The sequence below is a fragment of the Melanerpes formicivorus genome, unplaced genomic scaffold (genome assembly GCF_026170545.1).
Source record: "Melanerpes formicivorus ecotype bairdi unplaced genomic scaffold, bMelFor1.0.p_v2 SCAF_16, whole genome shotgun sequence".
NCBI lineage: Eukaryota > Metazoa > Chordata > Aves > Piciformes > Picidae > Melanerpes > Melanerpes formicivorus.
The window spans coordinates 12,430,043-12,455,863 of record NW_027142368.1 but is presented as its reverse complement, the minus strand read 5'-3'; the positions used below and the strand labels follow the sequence as shown (position 1 = coordinate 12,455,863).

The 25,821-nt window shown below is 60.5% G+C and overlaps 1 protein-coding gene across 1 annotated transcript in view; it reads right to left on the bottom strand.

Moving 5' to 3' along the window:
• Window positions 1–11,151, bottom strand: part of MYRF (myelin regulatory factor) — an 84,532-nt gene extending 73,381 nt beyond the window's left edge. The window contains 1 exon segment of the mRNA XM_068148190.1: window positions 10,878–11,151. Within this exon segment, the coding sequence (XP_068004291.1) occupies window positions 10,878–10,923 (46 nt within the window). The 5' untranslated portion in view covers window positions 10,924–11,151.
• Window positions 11,152–25,821: the final 14,670 nt, after the last annotated feature.

The window sequence follows — 25,821 nt, the reverse complement described above, 5'->3', positions numbered from 1 at the left end:
GGCTCCTGCTGTGCCCCTGCCCTGTCCTCTCTCTGGCATGGTGCTGCCTGCCTCAGCCTCGCCAGGTCCCAGGGGCTCTGCTGCTGGCTGCTTTTTCTATTCCCTTTGGGACAGAAGTGGGAGGGCCCAGGAGGAGGAGGAGGAGGAGGAGGCTGGGAGGAGGCTGGGAGGCTGCTGCTCCATGCTGGGATCTGGGGCTGCCAGGGGATTACCAGGAGGGGAGGTCATGTGTTAGGGCTGTACCAGCTTCCCCGGGACCACTCTGTCACGGGCTAGCCCCAGCCACCACACAGCTCCACACAAAGCCTCTTACCCTTCCCCACAGCACCAGCCAGGTTCCCTGGAGTGACTGTCACCCCTGCAAAGCCACCCTGTCCCCAGGCCCTGCTCCTCCCCAGGGCTGTGGCCGGGCACAGAGCGCCCGCAGCGACCCGCGCCAGGGGCAGGCTCCGCTGCCGCACGGAGCCCACAGCCCCCCAGCAGCCCCTGCCCTGCTCACTGCCCACAGCAAGCAGCTCCGGTGGGGAAAGGCCTCTCTGCAGCAGGGTGTCAGAGCTGGGGGGGCCTCTCTGGGCTGTGGAGGACCAGGCACTCACTGGGCAGGCAGAGGGTGAAGAGGGAGAGAGAAGCCCAGCTCCGAAGCAGCTGCTCCTGCATCGCGCTGGAAGGAATGAGATGTCCTGATCTGATCTGCTCTGATCTGATCTGATCTGCTCTGATCTGCTCTGATCTGATCTGATCTGATCTGATCTGCTCTGCTCCACATGCAGTATTGTCTGCAGCTCTGGGCTCCCCAGCTCAAGACAGCCTGGGAACTGCTGGAGAGAGTCCAGGGCAGGCTCTGGAGGTGCTAAGGGTCCTGGAGCAGCTCTGTGAGGAGCAAAGGCTGAGAGCCCTGGGGCTGTGGAGCCTGCAGAAGAGCAGCCCCAGAGGGCAGCTGAGCAATGCTCAGCAAGAGCTAAAGGAGCTGTGGGGGGCAAGAGGCTGGGGCCAGACTCTGCTGAGTGGTGCCCAGGGCCAGGCCAAGGGGCAGAGGGCACAAAGTGTCAGGCAGGAGGTTGCCTGTGAAGCTGAGGAGAAAGTTGTTTGGGGTGAGGGTGCTGGAGGCCTGGAGCAGGCTGCCCAGAGAGGTTGTGGAGTGTCCTTGTGTGGAGAGCTTGCAACCCCCCTGGGCACTGTGCTGCTGGGCAGGGTGCTGTGGGTGCCCTGCTGGGGCAGGGGGCTGGGGCTGGCTGAGCTCCAGAGCTCCCTTCCAGCCCCCAGGCTGGATCCTGGGGTCTGCTGGGGTTGTATGTCAAGCCCAGGCAGCTGCTTGGGGCAGTTGCTCTCTGTGCTGCTGCCCAGCAGCCAGCACCACGACAGACACCACAGCCTCTGCTCCACACCTCAGGGCTGCTCTCCTCCTGTCCTTTCAGCCTCCAGGATCCACCACTGTCCCTTCCACACTGCTCAGCAGCTGGGGAGAGCCCAAAGCAGCCTCCTCTTCCTCTGTGCCTCTTTTCCCACCATCCTCCAACCTCCTGCCTGGCAGAACCTGGGACTATCCCCAAGGATCAGCATCCCCCCCAGGCTGGCACTCACAGGAGGGGTCAGCAGCAGCAGCAGCTTCCAGCTGAGGACTGTTTCTCACCACCATGAGGGGCTGAAACCATTGCTCCTCCTCCTTTAAGCTCCTGGCTTCATTCTTTTGCTCCAGTGATAGCTTCACCAGTGGAGTCCTCCTCTGCTTGGCCCCATCCAGCCCCAAACCCTGCTGTGGGCACACACAGAGCCCCACTTAGGGTGGCCAAGGTGCAGCAGGGTGGCCACAGGGCAGAGCCAGGGGTCCTGGGGTCAGCTCTTTGCCTCAGCATTTTGCAGCTCCTCATGCCAGGATGAAGGGGGCTTGGCCTGCTGGCCCAGACCCTTCAGGGTGACCTCCAGCAAGTGCTCCATGCCACACAGCCATGGAAGTGTTTGGTGGGGAAAAGACCTCTGAGATCAGCCAGCCCCACCAATGCTCCAGCTCTGCCAAGGCCCTCAGCACCACAGCTCTGCCTCCTTTTAACCCCTCCAGGGATGGGGAGTCAAACACCACCCCCCTGGGCAGCCTGTGCCAGGCTTTCAGGACCCTTTCAGTGAAGGAGTTTCTTCTGCTGGCCAACCTAAACCTGCCCTGGGGCAGCTTAGAATCACAGAGCTGTCAGGGCTGGAAGGGACCTCAAGGCTCAGCCAGCTCCAACCCCCCTGCCATGGCCAGGGACACCTCACACCACAGCAGGTTGCTCACAGCCACCTCCAGCCTGGCTGCAAACACCTCCAGGCAGGAGGCTTCCACCACCTCCCTGGGCAGCCTGTGCCAGGCTCTCACCACCCTCCTGGCCAACAACTTCTTCCTCACAGCCAATCTCAATCTCCCCATTTCTAGTTGTGCTCCATCCCCCCCAGTCCTATCCCTCCCTGACACCCTCAAAATCCCTCCCCAGCTTTCCTGTACCCCCTGCAGACCCTGGAAGGCCACAGGAAGGTCTCCTTGGAGCCTTCTCTTCTTGAGGCCATGCAGGTCAACGTGGCCACCACGAGGCAGTTAAGGTGGCTGAGGGGACACAGCCATGGGTGAAAGGTGCAGAGAGCTTCATGAAGAGGCTCAAGAGTGGGATGGCTCAGGGCTGGACCTGGGGCTGAGGACCCCCCAGTGCATGCTGCTGCCTGCTGGTCTCACACAGCTCTTGCTTGAGACCCTTCCAGTGGAGAAGTTGTGCCCAGGGAGCAACCACTGCCATCAGCACCTGCCCTGGGCAGAACAATTCACTGCCACAAACACTTCTGCTGCCCTGCTGCTCCAGCTTGGAGGCTCCTGGGACCCCTCCAGCACCATGCCTGCACAGCCAGACAGCCAGCCCTGCTTCCCTCTGCTCCACCTGCTTGTGGCTTGGGGAAAACCTCCAACCTTCTGCCTCCCCTCCCTGAAACCCCCTGCCAGAGAGGCACAGAAAGAGACCCTTCAAGATCACCCAGTTCCAACCCAACCCTGCCATGCACAGCCAGCCCTGCTTCCCTGCCTCCCCTCCCTGGAATCCCCTGCCACAGAGGCACAGAGTGGCTTGGAAGAGACCCTTCAAGATCACCCAGTTCCAACCCTCCTGCCATGCACAGCCAGCCCTGCTTCCCCTCTCTGAAACCCCCTGCCACAGAAGCACAGAGTGGTTTGGAAGAGACCCTTCAAGACCATCCAATTCCAACCCAACCCTGCCAGAGACAGCCAGCCCTGCTTCCCTTTGCTCCACCTGCTTGTGGCTTGCTGAAAACCTCCAACCTTCTGCTTCCCCTCCCTGAAACCTCCTGTCACAGAGGCACAGAGTGGCTTGGAAGAGACCTTTCAAGATCATCCAATTCCAACCCCCCTGCCAGGGACAACCAGCCCTGCTTCCCTGCCTCCCCTCCCTGAAACCCCCTGCCACAGAGGCACAGAGTGACTTGGAGGAGACCCTTCAAGACCATCCAATTCCAAACCCCCCTGCCATGCACAGCCAGCCCTGCTTCCCTGCCTCCTCTCCCTGAAACCCCCTGCCACAGGGGCACAGAAAGAGACCCTTCAAGATCATCCAGTTCCAACCCCCCTGCCATGCACAGCCAGTCCTGCTTCCCTGTGCTCCACCTGCTTGTGGCTTGGGGAAAACCTCCAACCTTCTGCCTCCCCTCCCTGAAACCCCCTGCCACAGAGGCACAGAAAGAGACCCTTCAAGACCATCCAATTCCAACCCCCTCCTGCCAGGGACAGCCAGCCCTGCTTCCCTCTGCTCCACTTGTTTGTGGCTTGCTGAAAACCTCCAACCTTCTGCCTCCTCTCCCTGAAACCCCCTGCCACAGAGGCACAGAGTGGCTTGGAAGAGACCCTTCAAGACCACCCAGTTCCAAGCCCCCCTGCCACGCACAGGGACACCTCCCACCAGCCCAAGCTGCTCGAGAGCCTTGAAGACCTCCAGGGAGGGGACACCCCCAAGCTGTTCCAGTGCCTCCCCACCCTCACTGGCAAGAATTTCTTCCTAATTCCCTTCAGCCAACTTCCCCAGGGCCCCAAATCCTCTTCCCAACTCGGGTTATGGTTTCCTCCCCCCTCCCTGCCGCCGCCGCCGCCCTGCTCTGTCCTTGCCTTTTTCTCCCTTCAGCCATCAGCCAACCCTGCCCCCATCTCTCCCACCCTCACCCCCCCCCCCTTTCCCCCAGCCCTCTCTCTCACATCTTTTCTCCCTGTACATTCTTGAGCAGCCTCTTATCTCATAAATTAGGCAGCAGAGAGGGATCCCAAATAGCTGAGCCGTGCCGTCAGCGTTTCCCTTACGCCGGGGAGGAAGGTAAAGGTTTCTAGCCAGGATGCCAGCCAAGGGTCAGCCTTCTTCCACTCCCTCCTTTCCCTTTGATACCAAACACAAAAGGTTCTGGGTGAAACACTCCCCCCCAAAAAAAAACGAAACAACCCCACAGAGAGGCTCAAGGCAGCTGCCTTTGCCCCCCAAGCCCTCCCCCTGCTCCCAGCCCGGCTCCCTGCCTCCAAGCCCTTCGGCCTCAGCTCATGGCCCTCTGCAGCATGGGGCTGGGCACCACCACAGCCCTCTGCCAGCTGTGCTGCCCACAAAGAGAAGAGTGGGATGGAATAGAGGAGAAAGAACCAGGTTGGAAAAGAGCTTTGAGATGGGATGGGATGGAGTGGAGTGGGATGGAGTGGAATGGGATGGAGTGGAATGGGATGGAGTGGAATGGGATGGAGTGGAATGGGATAGAATAGACTAGAATAGAACAGAACAGAGTAGAGTAGAGTGGAGTAGGATGGAAGAGGAGAGGAAGAGGAGAGGAAGAGGAGAGGAAGAGGAGAGGAAGAGGAGAGGAAGAGGAGAGGAAGAGGAGAGGAAGAGGAGAGGAAGAGGAGAGGAAGAGGAGAGGAAGAGGAGAGGAAGAGGAGAGGAAGAGGAGAGGAAGAGGAGAGGAAGAGGAGAGGAAGAGGAGAGGAAGAGGAGAGGAAGAGGAGAGGAAGAGGAGAGGAAGAGAATTAACCAGGTTGGAAGAGACTTTTGAGATCACCAAGTCCAACCTATCACCCAGCACCATCTAATCAACTCAACCACAGCACCAAGCAGCCTATCAATTCTCCTCCTGAACACCTCCAATGATGAGGACTCCACCACCTCCCTGGGCAGCTCATCCCAATGGCCAAATACTCCTCTATGAAGAACTTTCTCCTCACCTCCAGCCTCAACCTCCCCTGGCACAGCTTGAGACTGTGGCCTCTTGTTCTGGTGCTGCTTGCCTGGGAGAAGAGACCAACCCCCACCTGGCTACAACCTCCCTTCAGGGAGTTGGAGAAAGCAAGAAGGTCTCCCCTGAGCCTCCTCTTCTCCAGGCTAAGCAACCCCAGCTCCCTCAGCCTCTCCTCCCAGGGCTGTGCTCCAGACCCCTCCCCAGCTTTGGTGGTGAGCAGTGGTGGTCTTCCTAAGGCTGGTTAGGTCCACCTTGAGGACACTCAGAGGCCATGCTGCCTGCCAGGCTCGTGCTGGACAAGATCCTAGGGGAGCATCAAGTCGCATCCTAGAGTGAGGTTGAGTTGAAGATGGTCCTGCTGGCCACAGGGGAGTTGGACTGCATGGCCTTTAGAGGTCCTTTCAACCCAGTTCTGGGCCCCTCAGTTTAAGAAGGACATTGAGACACTTGGAGGTGTCCAGAGAAGGGCAACAAAGCTGAGGAGGGGTCTGGAGCACAGCCCTGTGAGGAGAGGCTGAGGGAGCTGGGGTTGCTTAGCCTGGAGAAGAGGAGGCTCAGGGGAGACCTTAATGCTCTCTACAGCTCCCTGAAGGGAGGCTGTAGCCAGGAGGGGGTTGGTCTCTTCTCCCAGGCAACCAGCTCCAGAACAAGAGGACACAGTCTCAAGCTGTGCCAGGGGAGGTTTAGGCTGGAGGTGAGGAGAAAGTTCTTCCCAGACAGAGCAACTGGCCATTGGGATGTGCTGCCCAGGGAGGTGGTGGAGTCCCCATGCCTGGAGGTGTTTGGGAAGAGCCTGGATGAGGCACTTGGAGCCATGGTTTAGTTGGTCCTGAGGTGTTGGCTGACAGGTTGGACTTGATGATCTCTGAGGTCTTTTCCAACCTTATTGATTCTCTGACTCTCTGATCCCATGACTTGCAGCAGTTCCATCTCAGGAGGCTGTGAAGTTAGGCTCACCCCAGACCACCTCTGCTTTTCCCTAGTGCCTTCCCTTGGGGCCACAAGTTGCCCCAGGGGAGGTTTAGGTTGGCCATGAGGAACAATTTCTTGCTCCTGAGGGCTGTCAAAGCCTGGCCCAGGCTGCCCAGGGCAGTGGTGGAGTCTCCATCCCTGGAGGGGTTTCAGAGCCCTGGAGCTGTGCTGCTGTTTGGTGCTGCCCTGGCAGGGCTGGGGTAAGGGCTGGGCTCCACCTAAGATCTGAAAGGCCTTTCCCAACCCAAACAGTTCTGTGATCTATGATGCCCAAACACATCACTCTTCTGCTCCTTCATCCTCACAGGTCTCTCATCCCCAAGAGCAGACAACCACATTCCAGGGCAGCCAGGCTGTCCTGCCCCAGCCAATCCTGAGAGCCCTCTGCATGAAAACAAAGCTCCAGCTCTTGCACCTGGGAAACCAGAGGCAGGCAGGGAGGTCTGAACCCTGGCAAGCTCTTGCTCCCCAGAACCAAGCCTGGCTCTGCAGTGAGCTCTGAACCCTTGCAAGCTCTTGCTCCCCAGAACCAAGCCTGGCTCTGCAGTGAGAGCTGAGCCCTTGCAAGCTCTTGCTCCCCAGAACCAAGCCTGGCTCTGCAGTGAGCTCTGAACCCTTGCAAGCTCTTGCTCCCCAGAACCAAGCCTGGCTCTGCAGTGAGAGCTGAACCCCTGCAAGCTCTTGCTCCCCAAACACCAAGCCTGGCTCTGCAGGGAGAGCTGAACCCTTGCAAGCTCTTGCTCCCCAGAACCAAGCCTGGCTCTGCAGTGAGCTCTGAACCCTTGCAAGCTCTTGCTCCCCAGAACCAAGCCTGGCTCTGCAGTGAGAGCTGAACCCTTGCAAGCTCTTGCTCCCCAAACACCAAGCCTGGCTCTGCAGTGAGAGCTGAACCCTTGCAAGCCCTTGCTCCCCAGAACCAAGCCTGGCTCTGCAGTGAGAGCTGAACCCCTGCAAGCTCTTGCTCCCCAGAACCAAGCCTGGCTCTGCAGTGAGAGCTGAGCCCTTGCAAGCTCTTGCTCCCCAGAACCAAGCCTGGCTCTGCAGCACTGCTGCTGGGGCCAACCAAATGGCAGGATTTGAGAAGCAGCAGAGCCAGCAGCCCCCTCCTGAGCCCAGCACAGCCCCCACTCCCCAAAAGTCTGTGAGAAGAGGCCAGCTAATCCTCCTCTGACACTTTGAAATACCGAGTGGTGCACAGGCCCCAAGGGATTTACTCTGCAGAGCAGGGGCTGCAGGGCAGGCTCAGGACCTGGGCAGAGCTGAGCCAAGGGAAAGGGAATCCCCAAAGTATTCAGAGGTTTCAAGTGGAGATGGGGGGGGGGGCGGGACAAAAACCCAACCAAATTCTTTGGTGTAAAGTCTCCACTTGGTGGAGAGATGATCTCTGAGGTGCTCCAAGAGGTGATCTGAGATCCTGGGCAAGCTTGCTCTAGCAAGGGGGGGTGGAGAGGATGATTTCCAGAGGTCCCTTTCCAACCCCAAGCATGCTGGGATTCGGTGAGAGGAACAAAATCATGAGGGCTTAGGTGGGAAGGGACCTCAGAGGTCATCTTTTCCAATGTGGTTTGAATGTGTCCCCCTCCAAGAAGGGAATCAGCTCCAGAGTGCTCTCAAAGAGGTGATGGGGTGGTGGGGAAAGCCTTCTATGAATCAGCTTGAGCAGAGCTCCTGCTCCCCACCAGGTCACACCCCCACAGCCCATTGATTCTTCAGGTCAGGAAGGTCCCAGGGCAAGTCCAGCTCCCTGCTGCAAGCTGAAGGCACCAAACCCTTCACTCCCAAACAGCAGAGGATGGGTCTGGCCTCCTCCTCCTTCAGAGCACCACCCTTCAAGGGGGCTCAGAAGGAAAGAGGCTGATCTCTTCACTTGCTGTGAAGAAGTTCTTCACAAGGAGGCTGGGGAGCCCCTGGAGCAGCTTGCCCAGAGCTCCCCATCCCTGCCACCCTGGCAAGGTCAAACTTGCTGGAGCCCTCAGCAACTGCCCTAGCTGGAGATGTCCCCTGCTGAGGGCAGGGGGGTTGGACAGGATGACCTTCCAAAGTTCCTTCCAACCCAAACCATTCCATGACTCCCTGATCCTGGGGAGTGAATTGAGCAAGAGCCTTTCCTGCTGGAACTTCCTCCTCTTGCTCTCAAAGTGCTGCACTGGAAGAGATGCTCCTCAATGCCACCCCCAAAGGCACCTCACTGCCCATGCTGGGCTCCACAACAACAACGAGGCTGAGACAGGGCTGCAACAGAAGTGATCCAGGTCAGCAGAGGCTGAGAAATGTCCTTCAGCCTCAGGTTCCCTCTTGGATTTTACTGGGACTAGGTGGTTGTAGTGGAAAAGAGGGAGAAGGAGAAGGGGGGAAAGGAGGAGAGAAGGAGAAGGGGGGAAAGGAGGAGAGAAGGAAGGGGGGAAAGGAGGAGAGAAGGAGAAGGGGGGAAAGGAGGAGAGAAGGAGAAGGGGGGAAAGGAGGAGAGAAGGAGAAGGGGGGAAAGGAGGAGAGAAGGAGAAGGGGGGAAAGGAGGAGAGAAGGAGAAGGGGGGAAAGGAGGAGAGAAGGAAGGGGGGAAAGGAGGAGAGAAGGAAGGGGGGAAAGGAGGAGAGAAGGAGAAGGGGGGAAAGGAGGAGAGAAGGAAGGGGGGAAAGGAGGAGAGAAGGAGAAGGGGGGAAAGGAGGAGAGAAGGAAGGGGGGAAAGGAGGAGAGAAGGAGAAGGGGGGAAAGGAGGAGAGAAGGAGAAGGGGGGAAAGGAGGAGAGAAGGAGAAGGGGGGAAAGGAGGAGAGAAGGAGAAGGGGGGAAAGGAGGAGAGAAGGAGAAGGGGGGAAAGGAGGAGAGAAGGAGAAGGGGGAAAGGAGGAGAGAAGGAGAAGGGGGGAAAGGAGGAGAGAAGGAGAAGGGGGGAAAGGAGGAGAGAAGGAGAAGGGGGGAAAGGAGGAGACAGGAAGGAAGGAAGAAAGGAAGACAAAGACTAGAAGAGAAAAAAGGGAAGAAGGAAAAAGACTCCCAGAGCAGTTGAGGTTGTCAGGGATGCCCTGAGGTCACTTTGTCCAACCCCCTGCTCCAGCAGGCTCACCCCACAGCACCCAGGAAGACTGTCAGGAGAAGAAAGAAACCTTCCACCCTCTGGCAAGATGCTCTGGGGAGGGAAGTTCCACTTCTCCAAGTGGCGAGCCAAAGGGCTGAAGCCTGCACATAAGGTCAGGGTGCTGAGCAGGAGGTGCTGGGTGCCCTGAGGACAGGAGGTGGCTGGACAGGACTTCAGGAGCTCGACCCAAGTGAAAGCCTAAAACCAAACCCAACCCCCTGAGGGCTGAGGGGAAGCCAGGAGGCTGGGAGCATGTGATAAGGGAGCTGTGTGGGGAGGCTTCCCATCCTCGCTAATCCTGCTGCTCCTGGGAATCCAGGCTCACCGCTGGGGCAAACAGGGGATGCTCTTCCCTTTGAAGATCAGGAGATGCTTTACCGAGGCACCCCAGGGCTGCCAGGAGAGGGGAAAGTGAGAAGAGAGCAGCCTGAGCCTCTGTTTACTGTCAACAGCATCCTCTGTTTGTGGTGCCCCTTTGCTTTCCTCCCCGGGGGGGAAGTTCTTCCACCCAGCCCAAGCCACAGCAGCCGCACTGCCCTCCCACCCCGGCCCGCCCCGGGCCAGCAGCCGGCTGCCCAGCGCCTCCACGAAGAGGCTGGAAGGGGTCTGAGCTCCTGAGCTGACCCCTCCACCCCAGCAGAGCCCAGCTCTGCCACCCCCCAGCAGCGGGAGCCGGTGGCACAAGGGAGCCTGGCAGGGTGAGCCCTGACACTTCTGCGTGCCAGGGCTCACACCGAGGGGCACAGCCAAGCCCACCAGGGAACCGGGGGGGACGTGGGGTGAGGGTGCAGCACCCGCAAGGGAGGAACAAAGACCGTGAGGAGAGAAGAGAGGCAAGGATCTGGTCAAGGAGGAAGGGCAAAGAGCCTCAACAAAGCCAGCCCCGGGACAAGCAACACCCAGCCAGGGAGGGACAACAAAGGCCGGGGGGGTCCCAACACCTCCCCAGCTGCACGGTCCGGCCCCACCGAGCCCTCAGCTGCCACCAGCAGCCCTGGAGAGGCCAAATGCCCTTTGCGAACCTCTTCTCCACCTTGGCTTTGCAGCGGTGGGAAGGGAGACTCCGTCCACGGACACGTGGTGCCCAAAGGGGTCCGGGCTGGGGCTGGCCAGCCCCGGCCCTACAGACACCGCCCCGAGAGGTGGCTCGGGGTCTGCTGCCGGCCACCACCGCTGGAGGACCTTCTAGAGGCGAGAGGGAAGGCTGCCCAGCGGGGCACCCCCCCTGCTGCCAGCGCACCGCTGCCCCCCGGCCAGGGCTCACGGGACAGGCAGGGAGGGCGGCCGGGAGCGCTGACATCTGCGACCCACACGCCGCAGGGCCGGCCAGGGCCACCCCGAGGTGCTGGCGGGGGGTGGCGGCAGGTGAGGGCAGAAGGCACCGCTCCAAGCCTGGCACCCGTGGGTGCAGCAGGGCATGCAGCCCTGCGGCCGTCGGGGAAGCTGCTGCCAGCCCGGCGCTGGACAAGGTGCCCGCTGTGCCCTGGGGGTCGGGGGGGGTCAGAGGCCACCCGGGGGACGACGCTGGGAGACAACTGGGATAGAACGGGGGACCCCTCCGCTCTCCCCCCCACCCCCCCCATCCCTTTCCCCCTTACCTTCAAAGAAGCGCTGCAGAGCCTCCGTCTCGTCCACCACCTCCATAGCTGGGCCATGCACCAGGTTGCCGGACTAGTCCCCTTGCTTGCCACGGGGCATCCCTCCGGGCTGGGCCAGGGGGGAGCCGTTCCACCGCCGTCCCCTTCAGCACCCCCAACCTTCGCCGCACCCCCGGCGGGGTCCCGGAGCCGCTCCCGGCACCGAGCGCAGCCGCCCGCTGCCCATCGGCCTCCGCCGAGCACCTCCGAGCGCTACCCCCCCAAACTTGGGTTGCTGCCCGCTGCTCCTCCCTCCCTCCCTGCCCGCCCTCCACTTTCCAGCTCCTCCTCCTCCTCCTCCCAGGCCTCCTCCTCCTCCTCCTCCCATTCCTCCTCCTCATCCTCCTTCCACCAGCAGGGAGAGCCAGCCCCAATATCCCGCCCCCCCCCCCCAAGCCCCTAAAACTGACTTTTGCCACCAGCAAGACGCCCTTAGAGGCGACCTTTGCTCTCCCAACCAACCATCAATCATTCTCCCTGCTCAGAACCCCACTAGTTCCCCCCTAAAATAGACTTTTTCCCCCCCAGCAGGGAGAACCAGCCCCAATATCCCCCCCCAAAACCCCCCACTGGTTACCCCTAAAGTCGACTTTTGCCACCAGCAAGACACCCTCAGAGGTGACCTTTGCTCCCCAAACCAACCATGAAGCATCACTCTCCCCAAAACCTCACTGTCTGCCCCCCTAAAATGGACTTTTCCCAGCAGCATGAAGCTCTCAGAGTTGACTCTCACTCTCCACACCCAGCATAAATCATCACAACCCCCCCAAACCCCACCGGTTCTCCCCTGAAATGGGCTTTTCCCAACCCAAACCCCACTGGTTCTCACTTAAAATTGACTTTTTCCCCCCCCACAACACCCTTAGAGTTGACCCTCACCCTCCAAACCTAGCATAAATCACCTCCACTCCCCAACCCCCTGCTGGTTCTCCTCTAAGATGGACTTTTTCCACCCCAAACTCCACTGGTTCACCCCTAAAATAGACTTTTTTCACCCAAAAGCCCATTAGTTCCCCCTAAAATGGACTTTTTTCACCCCAAACCCTACTGGTTCCCTCTTAAAATGGACTTTTCCCACCCAAACCTCCACTGGTTCTCCCCTAAAATGGACTTTTTCCACCCCAAACCCCATTGGTTCCCCCCTAGAGAGGACTTTTTCCACCCAAAACTCCACTGGTCCCCCCTAAATAGGACTTTTTTCACCCAAACCCCCACTGTTTCCCCCTAAAAAGAACTTCTTCCACCCAAATCCCATTGGTTCTCCCCCAAACCCCACTGGTTCTCCCCTAAAAAGGACTTTTTCCACCCCAAACCCCATTGGTTCCCCCCTAGAAAGGACTTTTTCCACCCCAAACTCTGCTGGTTTTCCCCCTAAAAGGGACTATTTCCATCTAAACCCCCACTGGTTCCCCCTAAAAAGGACTTTTTCTACCCCAAGCCCCATTGGTTCCCCCTTAAAATAGACTTTATCCTCCCCAAACTCCACTGGCTCCCCCCTAAAATGGACTTTTTCAACCCAAACCTCATGGCTTCTCCCCCAAAATGGACTTTTCCCACCACAGGCCCCATTGGTTCCTCCCTAGAAAGGACTTTTCCCACCCAAAACTCCCCTGGTCCCCCCTAGAAAGGACTTTTCCCACCCAAAACTCCCCTGGTCCCCCCTAGAAAGGACTTTTCCCACCCAAAACTCCCCTGGTCCCCCCTAGAAAGGACTTTTCCCACCCAAAACTCCCCTGGTCCCCCCTAGAAAGGACTTTTCCCACCCAAAACTCCCCTGGTCCCCCCTAGAAAGGACTTTTCCCACCCAAAACTCCCCTGGTCCCCCCTAGAAAGGACTTTTCCCACCCAAAACTCCCCTGGTCCCCCCTAGAAAGGACTTTTCCCACCCAAAACTCCCCTGGTCCCCCCTAGAAAGGACTTTTCCCACCCAAAACTCCCCTGGTCCCCCCTAGAAAGGACTTTTCCCACCCAAAACTCCCCTGGTCCCCCCTAGAAAGGACTTTTCCCACCCAATCCTCCCCTGCTCCCCCCTAAAAAGGACTTTTCCCACCCCACCTCCCCACTGGCTCCCCCTTGAACTCAACTTTTCCCTCACCCCCTTCCACTTAACCCTCACCCTCCAAACCCACCACAACCCCTCTCCTCTGCCCAGCTGCCCCCTCCAAGCCTGGCAGCCCTGGGAGGTGTGGTGGTGGTGATGGGGGGGTGGGAAGGATCCAGTTGTGTTTTCCTCTCCAGATGTGGCCACGAACCCTCACAATATCCCTTGGGGGAGGGTGTGAGGAGGAGAGGAGGAGAGGGAGAGGGAGGGAGGGGGGAAGAAGACAACCAAAGGGACAGTATCTAAATGAAGTTACAGTGATGTGAGCACAGTTCACCATCCACGCAGCTCCTGCCAGGGCCACACTGTGGGCCCATTCTCCCCGGGGCAGATAAAGGACACAATGAGGTTTTGTCCAAGCCTACAAACCCAACTCAGAAGGGCAGCTTCTCTTGGGGAATAGAATATATATTTTTCTCCCTCACACAGCTGTGGCAGTGACCAATTCTTCTCAGGGGGTGGGGAAAGGGAAGGGGAGGGAGAGGGGAGGGAGGGGGGTGAGGTTTGGGGACAGTAATAGGTCTATTATTTAGGGGGAGGGAGAGAAAGAGCTCAACAGCCTGGGGTTTGTTTTTTGCCTCCTCCTCCTCCTTCTTCTCCTCTTCTCCCTCTCTCTTGCCACTAAGACAATTGTTATTCTCTCTCCCTCCTCACTCTTTGTTCCTCACCTCCTCCCCACCCACCCCCCAGCTATGAGCTGCGTGGGAAGGAAGCAAAAAGTTTGTCTTGGGCATGGTCCTGAGAGCTGAGCCAGGCTTGAAGCATGGAGACAGAGAATGGCTTGGAAGGGACCTTCAGGAGCATCCAGCTGCAGCCCCCCTGCCATGGCCAGGGACACCTCACACCAGCCCAGGGGGCTCAAGGCTTCAGCCAGCCTGGCCCTGAACACCCCCAGGGAGGGGACAGCCACAGCCTCCCTGGGCAGCCTGTGCCAGGCTCTCCCCACCCTCACTGCCAAGGATTTCTTCCTACCCTCTAGTTTCAGCCTCCCCTCTGCCAGCTTCAATCCACTCCTCCTCTCCTGTCATAGAACCAGAGAATGGTCAGGGCTGGAAGGGAGCTCAAGGCTCAGCCAGCTCCAACCCCCCTGCCATGGGCAGGGACACCTCACACCACAGCAGGTTGCTCACAGCCACCTCCAGCCTGGCTGCAAACACCTCCAGGCAGGAGGCTTCCACCACCTCCCTGGGCAGCCTGTGCCAGGCTCTCACCACCCTCCTGGGGAACAACTTCTTCCTCACAGCCAATCTCAATCTCCCCACTTCTAGTTGTGCTCCATCCCCCCCAGTCCTATCCCTCCCTGACACCCTCAAAAGTCCCTCCCCAGCTTTCCTGCAGCCCCCTGCAGATCCTGGAAGGCCACAATTAGGTCTCCTTGGAGCCTTCTCTTCTCCAGACTGAGCAGCCCCAACTCCCTCAGCCTGTCCTCAGAGCAGAGCAGCTCCAGCCCTCTGCTCATCCTTGTGGCCCTATCACTGCCAGCCCTTGCAAAGAATCCCTCTGCTGGGTTCCATCTCAGATGTTAGACTGGACCCCAGAATGAAGCACTCCTGGATAAGGATTCAATCCCCAGCCCTTGGTCCCTCATCCTCCCAGCAGCAAGTCAGCTCTGCTCAGCAAGAGCCTCCTGCATGAAGGTGTCAGGGACAGACATCCCAGTGAGCACAGAGCCCTCTCCACCTCACTGTCACAGCATCCCAGCATGGGAGGGCTGGAAGGGAGCTGTGGAGCTCAGCCAGCCCCAGCCCCCTGCCCCAGCAGGGCACCCACAGCACCCTGCCCAGCAGCACAGTGCCCAGGGGGGGTTGCAAGCTCTCCACACAAGGACACTCCACAACCTCTCTGGGCAGCCTGCTCCAGGCCTCCAGCACCCTCACCCCAAACAACTTTCTCCTCAGCTTCAGAGGCAACCTCCTGCCTGCCACTTGGTGCCCTCTGCCCCTTGGCCTGGCCCTGGGCACCACTCAGCAGAGTCTGGCCCCAGCCTCTTGCCCCCCACAGCTCCTTTAGCTCTTGCTGAGCATTGCTCAGCTGCCCTCTGGGGCTGCTCTTCTGCAGGCTCCACAGCCCCAGGGCTCTCAGCCTTTGCTCCTCACAGAGCTGCTCCAAGACCCTCAGCAGCTTTGCCTTCATCATTGCCTTTGCTGGAGAACACAGCAGAGATCACAGCAGAGATGTCCCCACACACATGCAGGACCTGAGCACCAGCTCAGAGCTACAGGCACATGGGAACACCTCCCTCCCTGAGCCTGCTCTTGCTCCTGGTCAGGTCTCACTTGCAGGACCTCCCCACAGCTCCCTGCTGGTTCACTGCAGCATTGTCCACCCATCAGTCTGAACTCCTGTGCCATCAGGGCTCTGCTCCATCCTCTTGAGGCTTTTCCATGTCTGTGCCAGGCTGCCCAGGGCAATGCTGGAGCCCCCAGGGCAATGCTGGAGCCCCCAGGGCAATGCTGGAGCCCCCAGGGCAATGCTGGAGCCCCCATGCCTGCAGAGGGTTTCAAAGCCCTGGGAGATGTGGTGCTGAGGGCCAGGCTCTGGTGATGCCCTGGCAGTGCTGGGTGGAGGCTTGGCCTCCATCCTCTCCCAGGCCTTTTCTAACCTCAGTGGTTCCATGGCTCCACAGAGGGCTCAGAGGCAGCTCATAAATCAGAGGAGAGGCAGGAGGGAGCTGGAGCTTCAGCTGCTCAAGCACAACAAAACAACAAGGGAAGACCCCAGGCTGCTCTGGGTCACTGCACTGGTGGCTGCTGAAGCCAGCAAGGGAAGCTGGGAGGAGGCCAAGCTGGCAGAAGAGGAACTTCCAGCCTGGGAGGGCAGCAGACCCTAAAAGCTGGCTCCAAAGCTGGTGGAAAGATGTGGAAGGCAAAGGACCCTGAGGCTGGGGCTTGTAAGCCCCTGGCCCAAGCACAGTGGGCTTGGCCTGGGCTTCTTCCACCCCCCCCCAAGGAGCAGACTGGATTGAAATCAGCTGGTGCCAGCTCCCTGCCTTTCTCAGCATCACAGGGACCAGCCCAGCAGCTCACCCTCCCCAGATGATGGGTGCAGACCAGCCCTGGGGCACCACACAGCCCACCAAGCCCCCTGAGAGCACCCAGCTCATGCCTCAGACCACAGCAGGGCAGCTGCCACCCCCCAGCTGCTGGAGAAACACTCCATGGGAGCATGACAGCCCCAGAGCTCACTGCTGTGGTCCATGCCACGAAGCTCTCACCAGAAGCAGCAGACTGAGGGCCCAGGAGGAAGCTCTGGACTCATTTGGTGCCTTCAGGCTGGAAGCCAGCCTGGGGGTTGCACCCAGCACATGGCCATGGTGCCCCCACAGCCTCCTTTGGGCTGCAAGGGACCTCTAAAGCTCACCCAGTCCCCCCCCTGCAGCCAGCAGGGACACTTCTTGTCCCAGTCCATGCTCTCCCCTCCAAGCTAAGCAGCCCCAGAGCTCTCTCAGTCTTCCCTCCTCGCAGAGGAGCTTTGGTGGAGCCCTGGGCAGTGCTGAAGGTTGAGGGTTGGACTCCCTGAGCTTGGAGGTCTCTCCCAGCCTCAGTGACTCTCTGATGCTTTATCCAGAAGCCTGCAGGGTTCAGAGCTGAGTTTGGCTGCCACTAAACACCAGTTTGAAGCTGAGCTCCACTCAGCAGAGTCTGGCCCCAGCCTCTTGCCCCCCACAGCTCCTTTAGCTCTTGCTGAGCATTGCTCAGCTGCCCTCTGGGGCTGCTCTTCTGCAGGCTCCACAGCCCCAGGGCTCTCAGCCTTTGCTCCTCACAGAGCTGCTCCAGGCCCCTCAGCACCTTCAGAGCCTCCCCTGGGCTCTCTCCAGCAGTTCCCAGGCTCTCTCTGGAGCTGGGGAGCCCAGAACTGGAGCCAGGACTGCAGATAGAGCAGAGCAGATTGATCACCACGGAGAAGATTCCTTCTCAGGCTTCTCTCTTCCACTGTGCTGCATGGTGAAACCCCAACCCCAGCCACCTCTCCATCCCCATTCCAACACCCTGCTCCCCAGAGTGCCTTCAAACTGACACAGTTCCCAGCCTCTCTTGAGCTGGGGAGCCCAGAACTGGAGCCAGGACCTCAGCTGTGTCCTCCCCAGGATGGAGCAGAGTGGAAGGAGAACCTCTCTTGCCCTGCTGCCCACACTCTTCCTCATGCCTCCCAGGCCTTCCTGGCCATGAGGGCACATTGCTGGCTCATGAGCAACCTCTTAGAATCAATAAGGCTGAAACAGACCTCAGAGATCAGCAAGTCCAACCTGTTACCTAGCACCCAGCACCTCCTGACAGCCAACCCATGGCTCCAAGGGCCACAGCCAAGCCTCAACACCTCCAGGGATGGGGACTCCACCACCTCCCTGGGCAGCACATCCCAATGGCCAATCTCTCTTGCTGGGAAGAACTTTCTCCTCACCTCCAGGCTAAACCTCCCCTGGCACAGCTGGAGACTGTGGCCTCTTGTTCTGGTGCTGCTTGCCTGCCTGGGAGAAGAGACCAACCCCCTCCTGGCTACAACCTAGCTGTAGAGAGCAAGAAGGTCTCCCCTGAGCCTCCTCTTCTGCAGGCTGAGCAGCCCCAGCTCCCTCAGCCTCTCCTCGGGGGGTTTTGTCGCCCAGCACTGCCGGGAGCCTCTCCGTGGAGCTGCTTCCCGGCAGGGCTGCTCTCAGGGCGCTGCTGCCGAGGGCTGTCCCTCACAGACACAAGCTCCGGGGCCAGGAGAGGCAGGAGGCAGCCCAGGGCCGGGAGATCCCCTCCCCACCGCGCTGCTCGCTCTCCTTTCCTTCTTCTCCCCCCAGCCTACCTCTCCCACTCCCTCTCCCATCCTCCTTCCCCCGGGCCATGCCCTCCGGCGCACATCCCTCTCCCGCTGCCCCGTGGCCGCCGGGGAGGGGATGGAAGGGACATTACTCATGGGAGGTGCGGCTGGTGCTCCCTCCAGCGCTGGGTCTCAAAGTCCAGCTTCAAACCACACCAGAATTCAGCAGCTCTGCCTCCCTCTGCCCCCCGCCCCCCTCCTCCTTTCTCACTCCATCCCTCCCCTCCCCCCAGCTCCACCTTGGGCTTCTCAAACACACCTGCAAAGGGTTTTATTCAGTGCCTTTGTTTATCTGCTCTCCTCAGCCCTGCCCATGGCTGGACCCCCTCTGCCCCTGCCCTTAGGGGGGAAGGACCTGCAGTGGTGCAGCTCAGGAGAGCTTCAGCAGCCCTGCCCATGGCTGGACCCCCTCTGCCCCTGCCCTTAGGGGGGAAGGACCTGCAGTGATGCAGCTCAGGAGAGCTTCAGCAGCCCTGCCCATGGCTGGACCCCCTCAGCCCCTGCCCTAGAGGTGGAAGGACCTGCAGTGGTGCAGCTCAGGAGAGCTTCAGCAGCCCTGCCCATGGCTGGACCCCCTCTGACCCTGCCCTAGAGGTGGAAGGACCTGCAGTGGTGCAGCTCAGGAGCTGGAGGAGGGGAGACAGAGTGGAGATGAGGAAGAAATCCTTGCCAGTGAGGGTGGGGAGACACTGCCACTGCCACTGGCTGGACCTGGTCCTATCCTATCCCATCCTATCCTATCCCATCCCATCCTATCCTATCCTACCCTATCCTATCCCATTCCATTCTACCCTATCCTGCCCTACCCTATCCCATCCCATCCTATCCCATCCTATCCTATCCTTGAGGTCCCTTCCAACCCTAACAATTATATGACAGGAGAGTGAGGGAGTTGGGGCTGCTCAGTCTGGAGAAGAGAAGGCTCCAAGGAGACCTAATTGTGGCTTTTCAGGACCTGCAGGGGGCTGCAGGAAAGCTGGGGAGGGACTTTTGAGGGTGTCAGGGAGGGATAGGACTGGGGGGGATGGAGCAAAACTAGAAGTGGGGAGATTGAGATTGGCTGTGAGGAAGAAGTTGTTGCCCAGGAGGGTGGTGAGAGCCTGGCACAGGCTGCCCAGGGAGGTGGTGGAAGCCTCCTGCCTGGAGGTGTTTGCAGCCAGGCTGGAGGTGGCTGTGAGCAACCTGCTGTGGTGTGAGGTGTCCCTGGGCATGGCAGGGGGGTTGGAGCTGGCTGAGCCTTGAGGTCCCTTCCAACCCTGACCATTCCATGGTTCTATGACAGGAGAGGAGGAGTGGATTGAAGCTGGCAGAGGGGAGGCTGAAACCAGAGGGTAGGAAGAAATCCTTGGCAGTGAGGGTGGGGAGAGCCTGGCACAGGCTGCCCAGGGAGGCTGTGGCTGCCCCCTCCCTGGAGGTGTTCAGGGCCAGGCTGGCTGAAGCCTTGAGCCCCCTGGGCTGGTGTGAGGTGTCCCTGGCCATGGCAGGGGGGCTGCAGCTGGATGCTCCTGAAGGTCCCTCCCAGCCCAACCCATTCTGTGAGTCTAAGCTTCAGCTGAGCAGGGCACCTGGGGCAGGAGAAGTCTTTGTTGCCCTGGATCTGACTGTGCCACCAGAGGCTGAGGAAGGTGCTGCTATACCTGGGGGCTCCTGCTCATGGCTCATGTGTGACAGACTCAAGGGTGGAGGTCTCCAGCTGCCTCTTCCCCCCAGGGAGAGGTGCCAGGACAAGAGGGAACAGCCTCAGGCTTCCCCAGGGCAGGTTTTGGTTGGCCATGAGGAACAATTTCTTGCCCCTGAGGGTTGTCAAGTCCTGGCCCAGGCTGCCCAGGGCAGTGGTGGAGTCCCCAGCCCTGGAGGGGTTTCCAAGCCCTGGAGCTGTGGTGCTGAGGGTTTGGTGGTGCCCTGGCAGGGCTGGGGGGAGGGTTGGGCTCCATCACCTCGAAGCTCCAACCAAAAGCGGGGCAGAGGGTGACACTGTGGAGGGGACAGAGGCACAAGCCAGCTCCAGGAGCTGCCAGGGCTCCTGTGCACGTCCTGGCACTGGGCTCAGGGGGTGTTTGGGTGAGGATGGCTCTGCCCTGTGAAGGAGCTCAGGGATGGGGCTCAGTGGTGGGACTGGCAGCCCCAGGGGAGCAGTTGGGCTTGCTGAGCTCAGAGGTCTCTCCCAAGCCCAGCACTTCATCTGGGGATGGTCCTCATAGCCTCATCCCTGCTCCACAGAGCTTGGAGCTGCTGAGGGCTGGGGTCAGGCTGTGCAGAGCTCCTCACACAGAGGCAACCAGGCTGGAAAAGACCTCAGAGGTCATCCAGTCCAACTTAGTACCCAGCACCCAACACCTCCTGACTGCTAACCCATGGCTCCAAGGGCCACATCCAGTCCTTGCCTGAGCACCTCCAGGGATGGGGACTCCACCACCTCCCTGGGCAGCACATCCCAATGGCCAATTGCTCTGTCTGGGAAGAACTTTCTCCTCACCTCCAGCCTAAACCTCCCCTGGCACAGCTTGAGACTGTGTCCTCTTGTTCTGCTGCTGGGTGCCTGGGAGAAGAGACCAACCCCCACCTGGCTACAACCTCCCTTCAGGGAGTTGGAGAGAGCAAGAAGGTCTCCCCTGAGCCTCCTCTTCTGCAGGCTAAGCAACCCCAGCTCCCTCAGCCTCTCCTCCCAGCCTTGTGCCCCAGACCCCTCCCCAGCCTTGTGCCCCAGACCCCTCCCCAGCCTCCTTGCCCTTCTCTGGACACTTTCAAGACACTTTCCTCTTTCCTGTGGCTGGTTGGCTGCAGAGGAGGAGAGAGAAACTCACCTTGACCCCAGCTGGGGGAAGAGCTGCTGCTCTTATCTGCTGTGCCAATGCTCCTCTGAGGCAGCCAAGCAGGTCAGGGTGGTCCCAGAGAGCTCCAAACCTCTGCCAATGCTCCTCTGGGGCAGCCAGGCAGGTCAGGGTGGTCCCAGAGAGCTCCAAACCTCTGCCAATGCTCCTCTGGGGCAGCCAGGCAGGTCAGGGTGGTCCCAGAGAGCTCCAAACCTCTGCCAATGCTCCCCTGGGGCAGCCAGGCAGGTCAGGGTGGTCCCAGAGAGCTCCAAACCTTGTGAGGGAAGGCTGTGGCTCCAGTGAGTAGCTGCAGGGGAATGCAGCAAGCTGGCAGGGGAGCAGCTGCCCCTCCTGCCCTGCTGAGCCTGTGCCACCCTGCTCACCCCTGGTCACCTCTCCACAGCCTTCCATCTCCTGCTCCACACCTCCCAGAGTGCTCTCCCAGACTGAGCATCCCTCCTCCACACTGCCCAGGGGCAGCTGGAAAGCCAGGAGCTCTTGGCTGCCAAGCAGCAGGGGCAAGGGGAAGCCATCAGTGCCTGGGGATCACTCACCATGGCCATGGTGGAGCTGTGCTGAGGTCTGGGCAGGAATCTCCCCCTCAGGAGTGGGGAGGCAGATCCAGCAGGGACAGTGCTGCTGGGGTGGTGCCAGTGGGCAGAGCTCAGGGCTCTGCTTCCCAAAGCTGGCAGTGCTGGCAGGCAACAGGATGCCCCCAGGCCAGCAATGTGCCCTCATGGCCAATGGTCTCCTGGGGGCATGAGGAAGAGTGTGGCCAGCAGGGCAAGGGAGGGTCTCCTCCATCTCTACTCTGCCCCAGTCAAGCCACAGCTGCAGTCCTGGCTCCAGTTCTGGGCTCCCCAGCTCCAGAGAGAGCCTGGGAACTGCTGGAGAGAGCCCAGGGCAGGCTCTGAAGGTGCTGAGGAGCAGCTCTGTGAGGAGCAAAGGCTGAGAGCCCTGGGGCTGTGGAGCCTGCAGAAGAGCAGCCCCAGAGGGCAGCTGAGCAATGCTCAGCAAGAGCTAAAGGAGCTGTAGGGGGCAGGGGGCTGGGGCCAGACTCTGCTGAGTGGAGCTCAGCCACAAAAGCTTCAAACCTGTGGTTTAGTGGCAGCCAAACTCAGCTCTGAACCCTGCAGGCTTCTGGATAAAGCATCAGAGAGTCACTGAGGTTGGAAAGACCTCCAAGGTCCTGGAGCCCAACCTTCAACCCAGCACTGCCAGGGCACCACCAAGCCACAGCCCTCAGCAGCACAGCTCCAGGGCTCAGAAACCCCTCCAGGGCTGGGGACTCCACCACTGCCCTGGGCAGCCTGGGCCAGGCCTTGGCAACCCTCAGGGGCAAGGAATTGTTCCTCATGGCCAACCCAAACCTCCCCTGGGGCAGCCTGAGGCCATCATCCTCTGCTCTTTGCCAGGGTGGCTTTCAGGAGAGGCTTCCTCCTGGTCTGGGTGCCCAGGAAGGGCAAAGAGATGGCTGAGGGGTGCCTGCAGGCAGGGAGCAAGCAGGGTGTCACTTGCTCTGGGGTCATTGCCCTCAGCTCCAGCATCACTGAGACTCTTATCAGGGATGTGCTAAGGTACCTCCCAGGTTGCTCCACCTGTGTCCTAGGAACAGGCTGAGCTTGGAAGCAACCCCCCCCTGCCAGCCCCCCCCAGGAGGGGCATCCCCCCCACTGGGCAGAGAGGCTTTTGTGTTCTCCCTGCTGCCAGACCCTCCTCCCCCTGCCCCCAGTGCTGCCCAGCTGAGACCACCCAGCTCAGCCCCCCCGAGGTGGAGCTGGATGGGGGTCAGAGAAGCACAGAATGGGTTTGCTTGGAAGAGACCTTCAAGGGCATGGAGCCCAACCCTTCCCCCAGCACTGCCCAGGGCACCACCAAGCCCTGGCCCTCAGCACCACAGCTCAGAAAGCTCTCCAGGGATGGGGACTCCACCACTGCCCTGGACAGCCTGGGACAGGGCTTGGCAACCCTCAAGGGCAACAAATTGTTCCTCATGGCCAACCTAAACCTCCCCTGGGCCAGCCTGAGGCCATTCCCTCTTGTCCTGGCACTTGTTGCTTGGCACAAGACCCCAACCCCCACCTGGCTGCAGCCTCCTTGCAGGGAGCTGCAGAGAGCCAGAAGCTCTCCCCTCAGCCTCCTCTGCTCCAGGCTCAACACCCCCAGCTCCCTCAGCTGCTCCTCCCCAGCCCCTTCTCTGTCCCTGCTCCATCCCCTCAGTGTCCTTCTTGGAGCCCAAAACTCATCCCAGGCATGCCCAGTCCAGGGGGGACCATCCCTGCCCTGCTCCTGCTGGCCACACTCCTGCTGACCCAAGGCAGGCTGCTGGTGACCTTAGCCAGGTGCTGCCTCCCCTTCAGCTCCCTCTGCAGCCACACACAAACCCTTTGGTCTCCCAGGCTTGACCCAGCACTCATCCCCAAGGGCTGCTCCAGCCCTGGGCAGGCAGAGCTTGGCCATGCCAAGGAGATGTGCCCCCACCACTGGGATGCTCTGATTGTGCCCTCCCCCCTTGGGCTGCCAGCAGCCCCTGGAGGGGGCAGGGGAGCAGGAGGTGCAGCCTTGCCCTTCCCCTTGGGCTGCCAGCAGCCCCTGGAGGGGGCAGGGGAGCAGGAGGTGCAGCCTTGCCCTTCCCCTTGGGCTGCCAGCAGCCCCTGGAGGGGGCAGGGGAGCAGGAGGTGCAGCCTTGCCCTTCCCCTTGGGCTGCCAGCAGCCCCTGGAGGGGGCAGGGGAGCAGGAGGTGCAGCCTTGCCCTTCCCCTTGGGCTGCCAGCAGCCCCTGGAGGGGGCAGGGGAGCAGGAGGTGCAGCCTTGCCCTTCCCCAGGGCGCTGGGCACAGCCCAGGGAGCTCCCAGGCCGCGGGAGGCGGAAGCAGAGCCCTGCAGGCTCAGGCTCTTATCTCCCCTGGGCAAGCAGAAGGCCTCTGATCGATCCCTCCCTGGTTAGTCATTAAACAGCCTCAGGCTGGTTCCCAGGCTGGAGAGGACACCACCGTGGAGAGCAGTCCTCAGGGCAGAGGGACATCCCTCCCAGGAGCCCTCTCCCCCTCCAGGGCAGCCCAAAGCCCCCCCAGGGTTCAGGGCAGCCCAAAGCCCCCCAGGGTCCAGAGCAGCCCTGCTGGGGTTCAGAGCAGCCCAAAGCCCCCCAGGGTCCAGAGCAGCCCTGCTGGGGTTCAGAGCAGCTCAGGGCAGAGGAGGAGCAGCTGAGACCCAAGCACTGCTCCCAGCCACGGTGGGGCAGCCTGGGAAGGAGCTCCCCCAGCACCCCCAGAGGTTGTGAGAGGCCAGCAGAGGTCAGCAAGCAGCGAGATGCCCCTCCAGAAGCCAGCCCCTGCCTTCTCTTGTGGTCACCATGGAATGGCTGAGCTGGGAAAAGACCTTTAGGACCATCAGGTCCAACCAGCCACGCACCCCCACCCCAGCCACAGCCTCTGAGCCATGGCCACACACTTCTGGGTGACTCCAGCACCTCCTTGGGCAGCCTGCTCCAGGGCCTGAGCACTCTTGCAGCAAGGAAGTCATCCCCAACATCCCCTCTTTGGGCTCAGGCTGTGGGATTTTCCTTGCCCACTGCAGAGGCAGCAGTGGGAGGGGGCAGGCAGCAGCCTCTCAGTGCCAGGGGTGCTCAGCCAGGCCCTGGGAGTCTCCCCAGAGGGGAAGAGCCCGAGGTGGGAGCGCTGCCAGCATGGGCACAGCACCCTCTGCTGCAGGCAGGGGCAGCTCCAGCAGGCACAGCACCTCCAGCAGGCACAGCACCTCCAGGGCTCCAGACAAGGCAACAGAGGTTTGCTGGAGCCCTTCTGCTGGCTGCACCAGGAGCAAAGCAGCAGCACAGCTCCAGGGCTCTGAAACCCCTCCAGGGATGGGGACTCCACCACTGCCCTGGGCAGCCTGGGCCAGGCCTTGGCAACCCTCAAGGGCAACAAATTGTTCCTCATGGCCAACCTAAACCTCCCCTGGGGCAGCCTGAGGCCATCTCCTCTTCTCCTGGCACTTGTTCCTTGGCACAAGAGCCCAAGCCCCACCTGGCTGCAGCCTCCTTGCAGGGAGCTGCAGAGAGCCAGAAGCTCTCCCCTCAGCCTCCTTCTCTCCAGGCTCAACACCCCCAGCTCCCTCAGCTGCTCCTCCCCAGCCCTGCTCTCCAGACCCTTCCCTGGCCCTGCTCCAGCTCCCCAATGTCCTTCTTGTGCTGAAGGGCTCAAAACTGATCCCAGGATCCCAGCTGTGGCCTCCAGGGGACAATCCCTGCCCTGCTCCTGCTGCCCACACTCTTGCTGCTCCAGGCCAGGCTGCTGGTGGCCTCCTTGGCCAGCTGGGCACCCCCTGGCTCATCTCCAGCTGCTGTCACCACCCACCCCCTGCCAGCTCCTTTCCCACCAGGCAGTTTCCAGCCCCTCTGCCCCCAGCCTGGAGCCTCCCTGGGGCTGCTGTGAGCCACCAGATCAGCTGGGCTCCCCCAGCCACTCGAGGAGCTGTCCTGTGGGGCAGCTCTGGCTGTTTCCTGACCCCTGGGCTTCACCATGGAGCTGGACACCCCTCCTGTGGCCAGCAACAGGCCCAGAGCAGCAGAAAGCCTGCTTGGAAAGGGCTCCAGCAGGTTTTAAACCCACAGAGCCCTGGTGGCTGCTGGGCAGGCAGCTCTGAGCTGGCTCCCTGCTGCCTGGGTGAGGATCAGCTGCCCCTCCAGCCTGGATTATTGGCTGTTTATCCAAGGGCTGGCTCCAGAGCCTGCTGTTTGGCTTGCCCCAGCAGAGGAAGTGTTTACAGAAGAGGCAATTTCCTTTTATGAGCCTGAGCCCAGCTCAAGGGGGAGGAAGGGAAAGGGCCAAGCAGAGCTCCCCGGGCAGGAGGCACTCCCAGCCTCCCCCCACTGCTTGGAGGCAGCTGGAGAGGAGCTCAGCAGTGCAGGCACCTTTGAGCTCTTAATTCCCCTGATGGTTCTCAGGCTCTTCAGCAGCAGCCCTAAGCCCAATTCCATGCAGGCCTTAAGAGGATTGTTTGCCCTCAGGCATTCCTTGGGTGCAAAGCTGCTGCTGCTGCTCTCCTCCCTCAGGCTTTGCCCCTGGCTCCTCTAAGTCTCCTCCTCCCTGACCCTCTCGAAGCCTTGAGTCCTGCTTTCCCCTTCCCAGAGAGCTTCCCAGCCTTCCCTGGCCCTGCTCCAGCTCCTCAAGGTCCTCCTTGGAGTGAGAG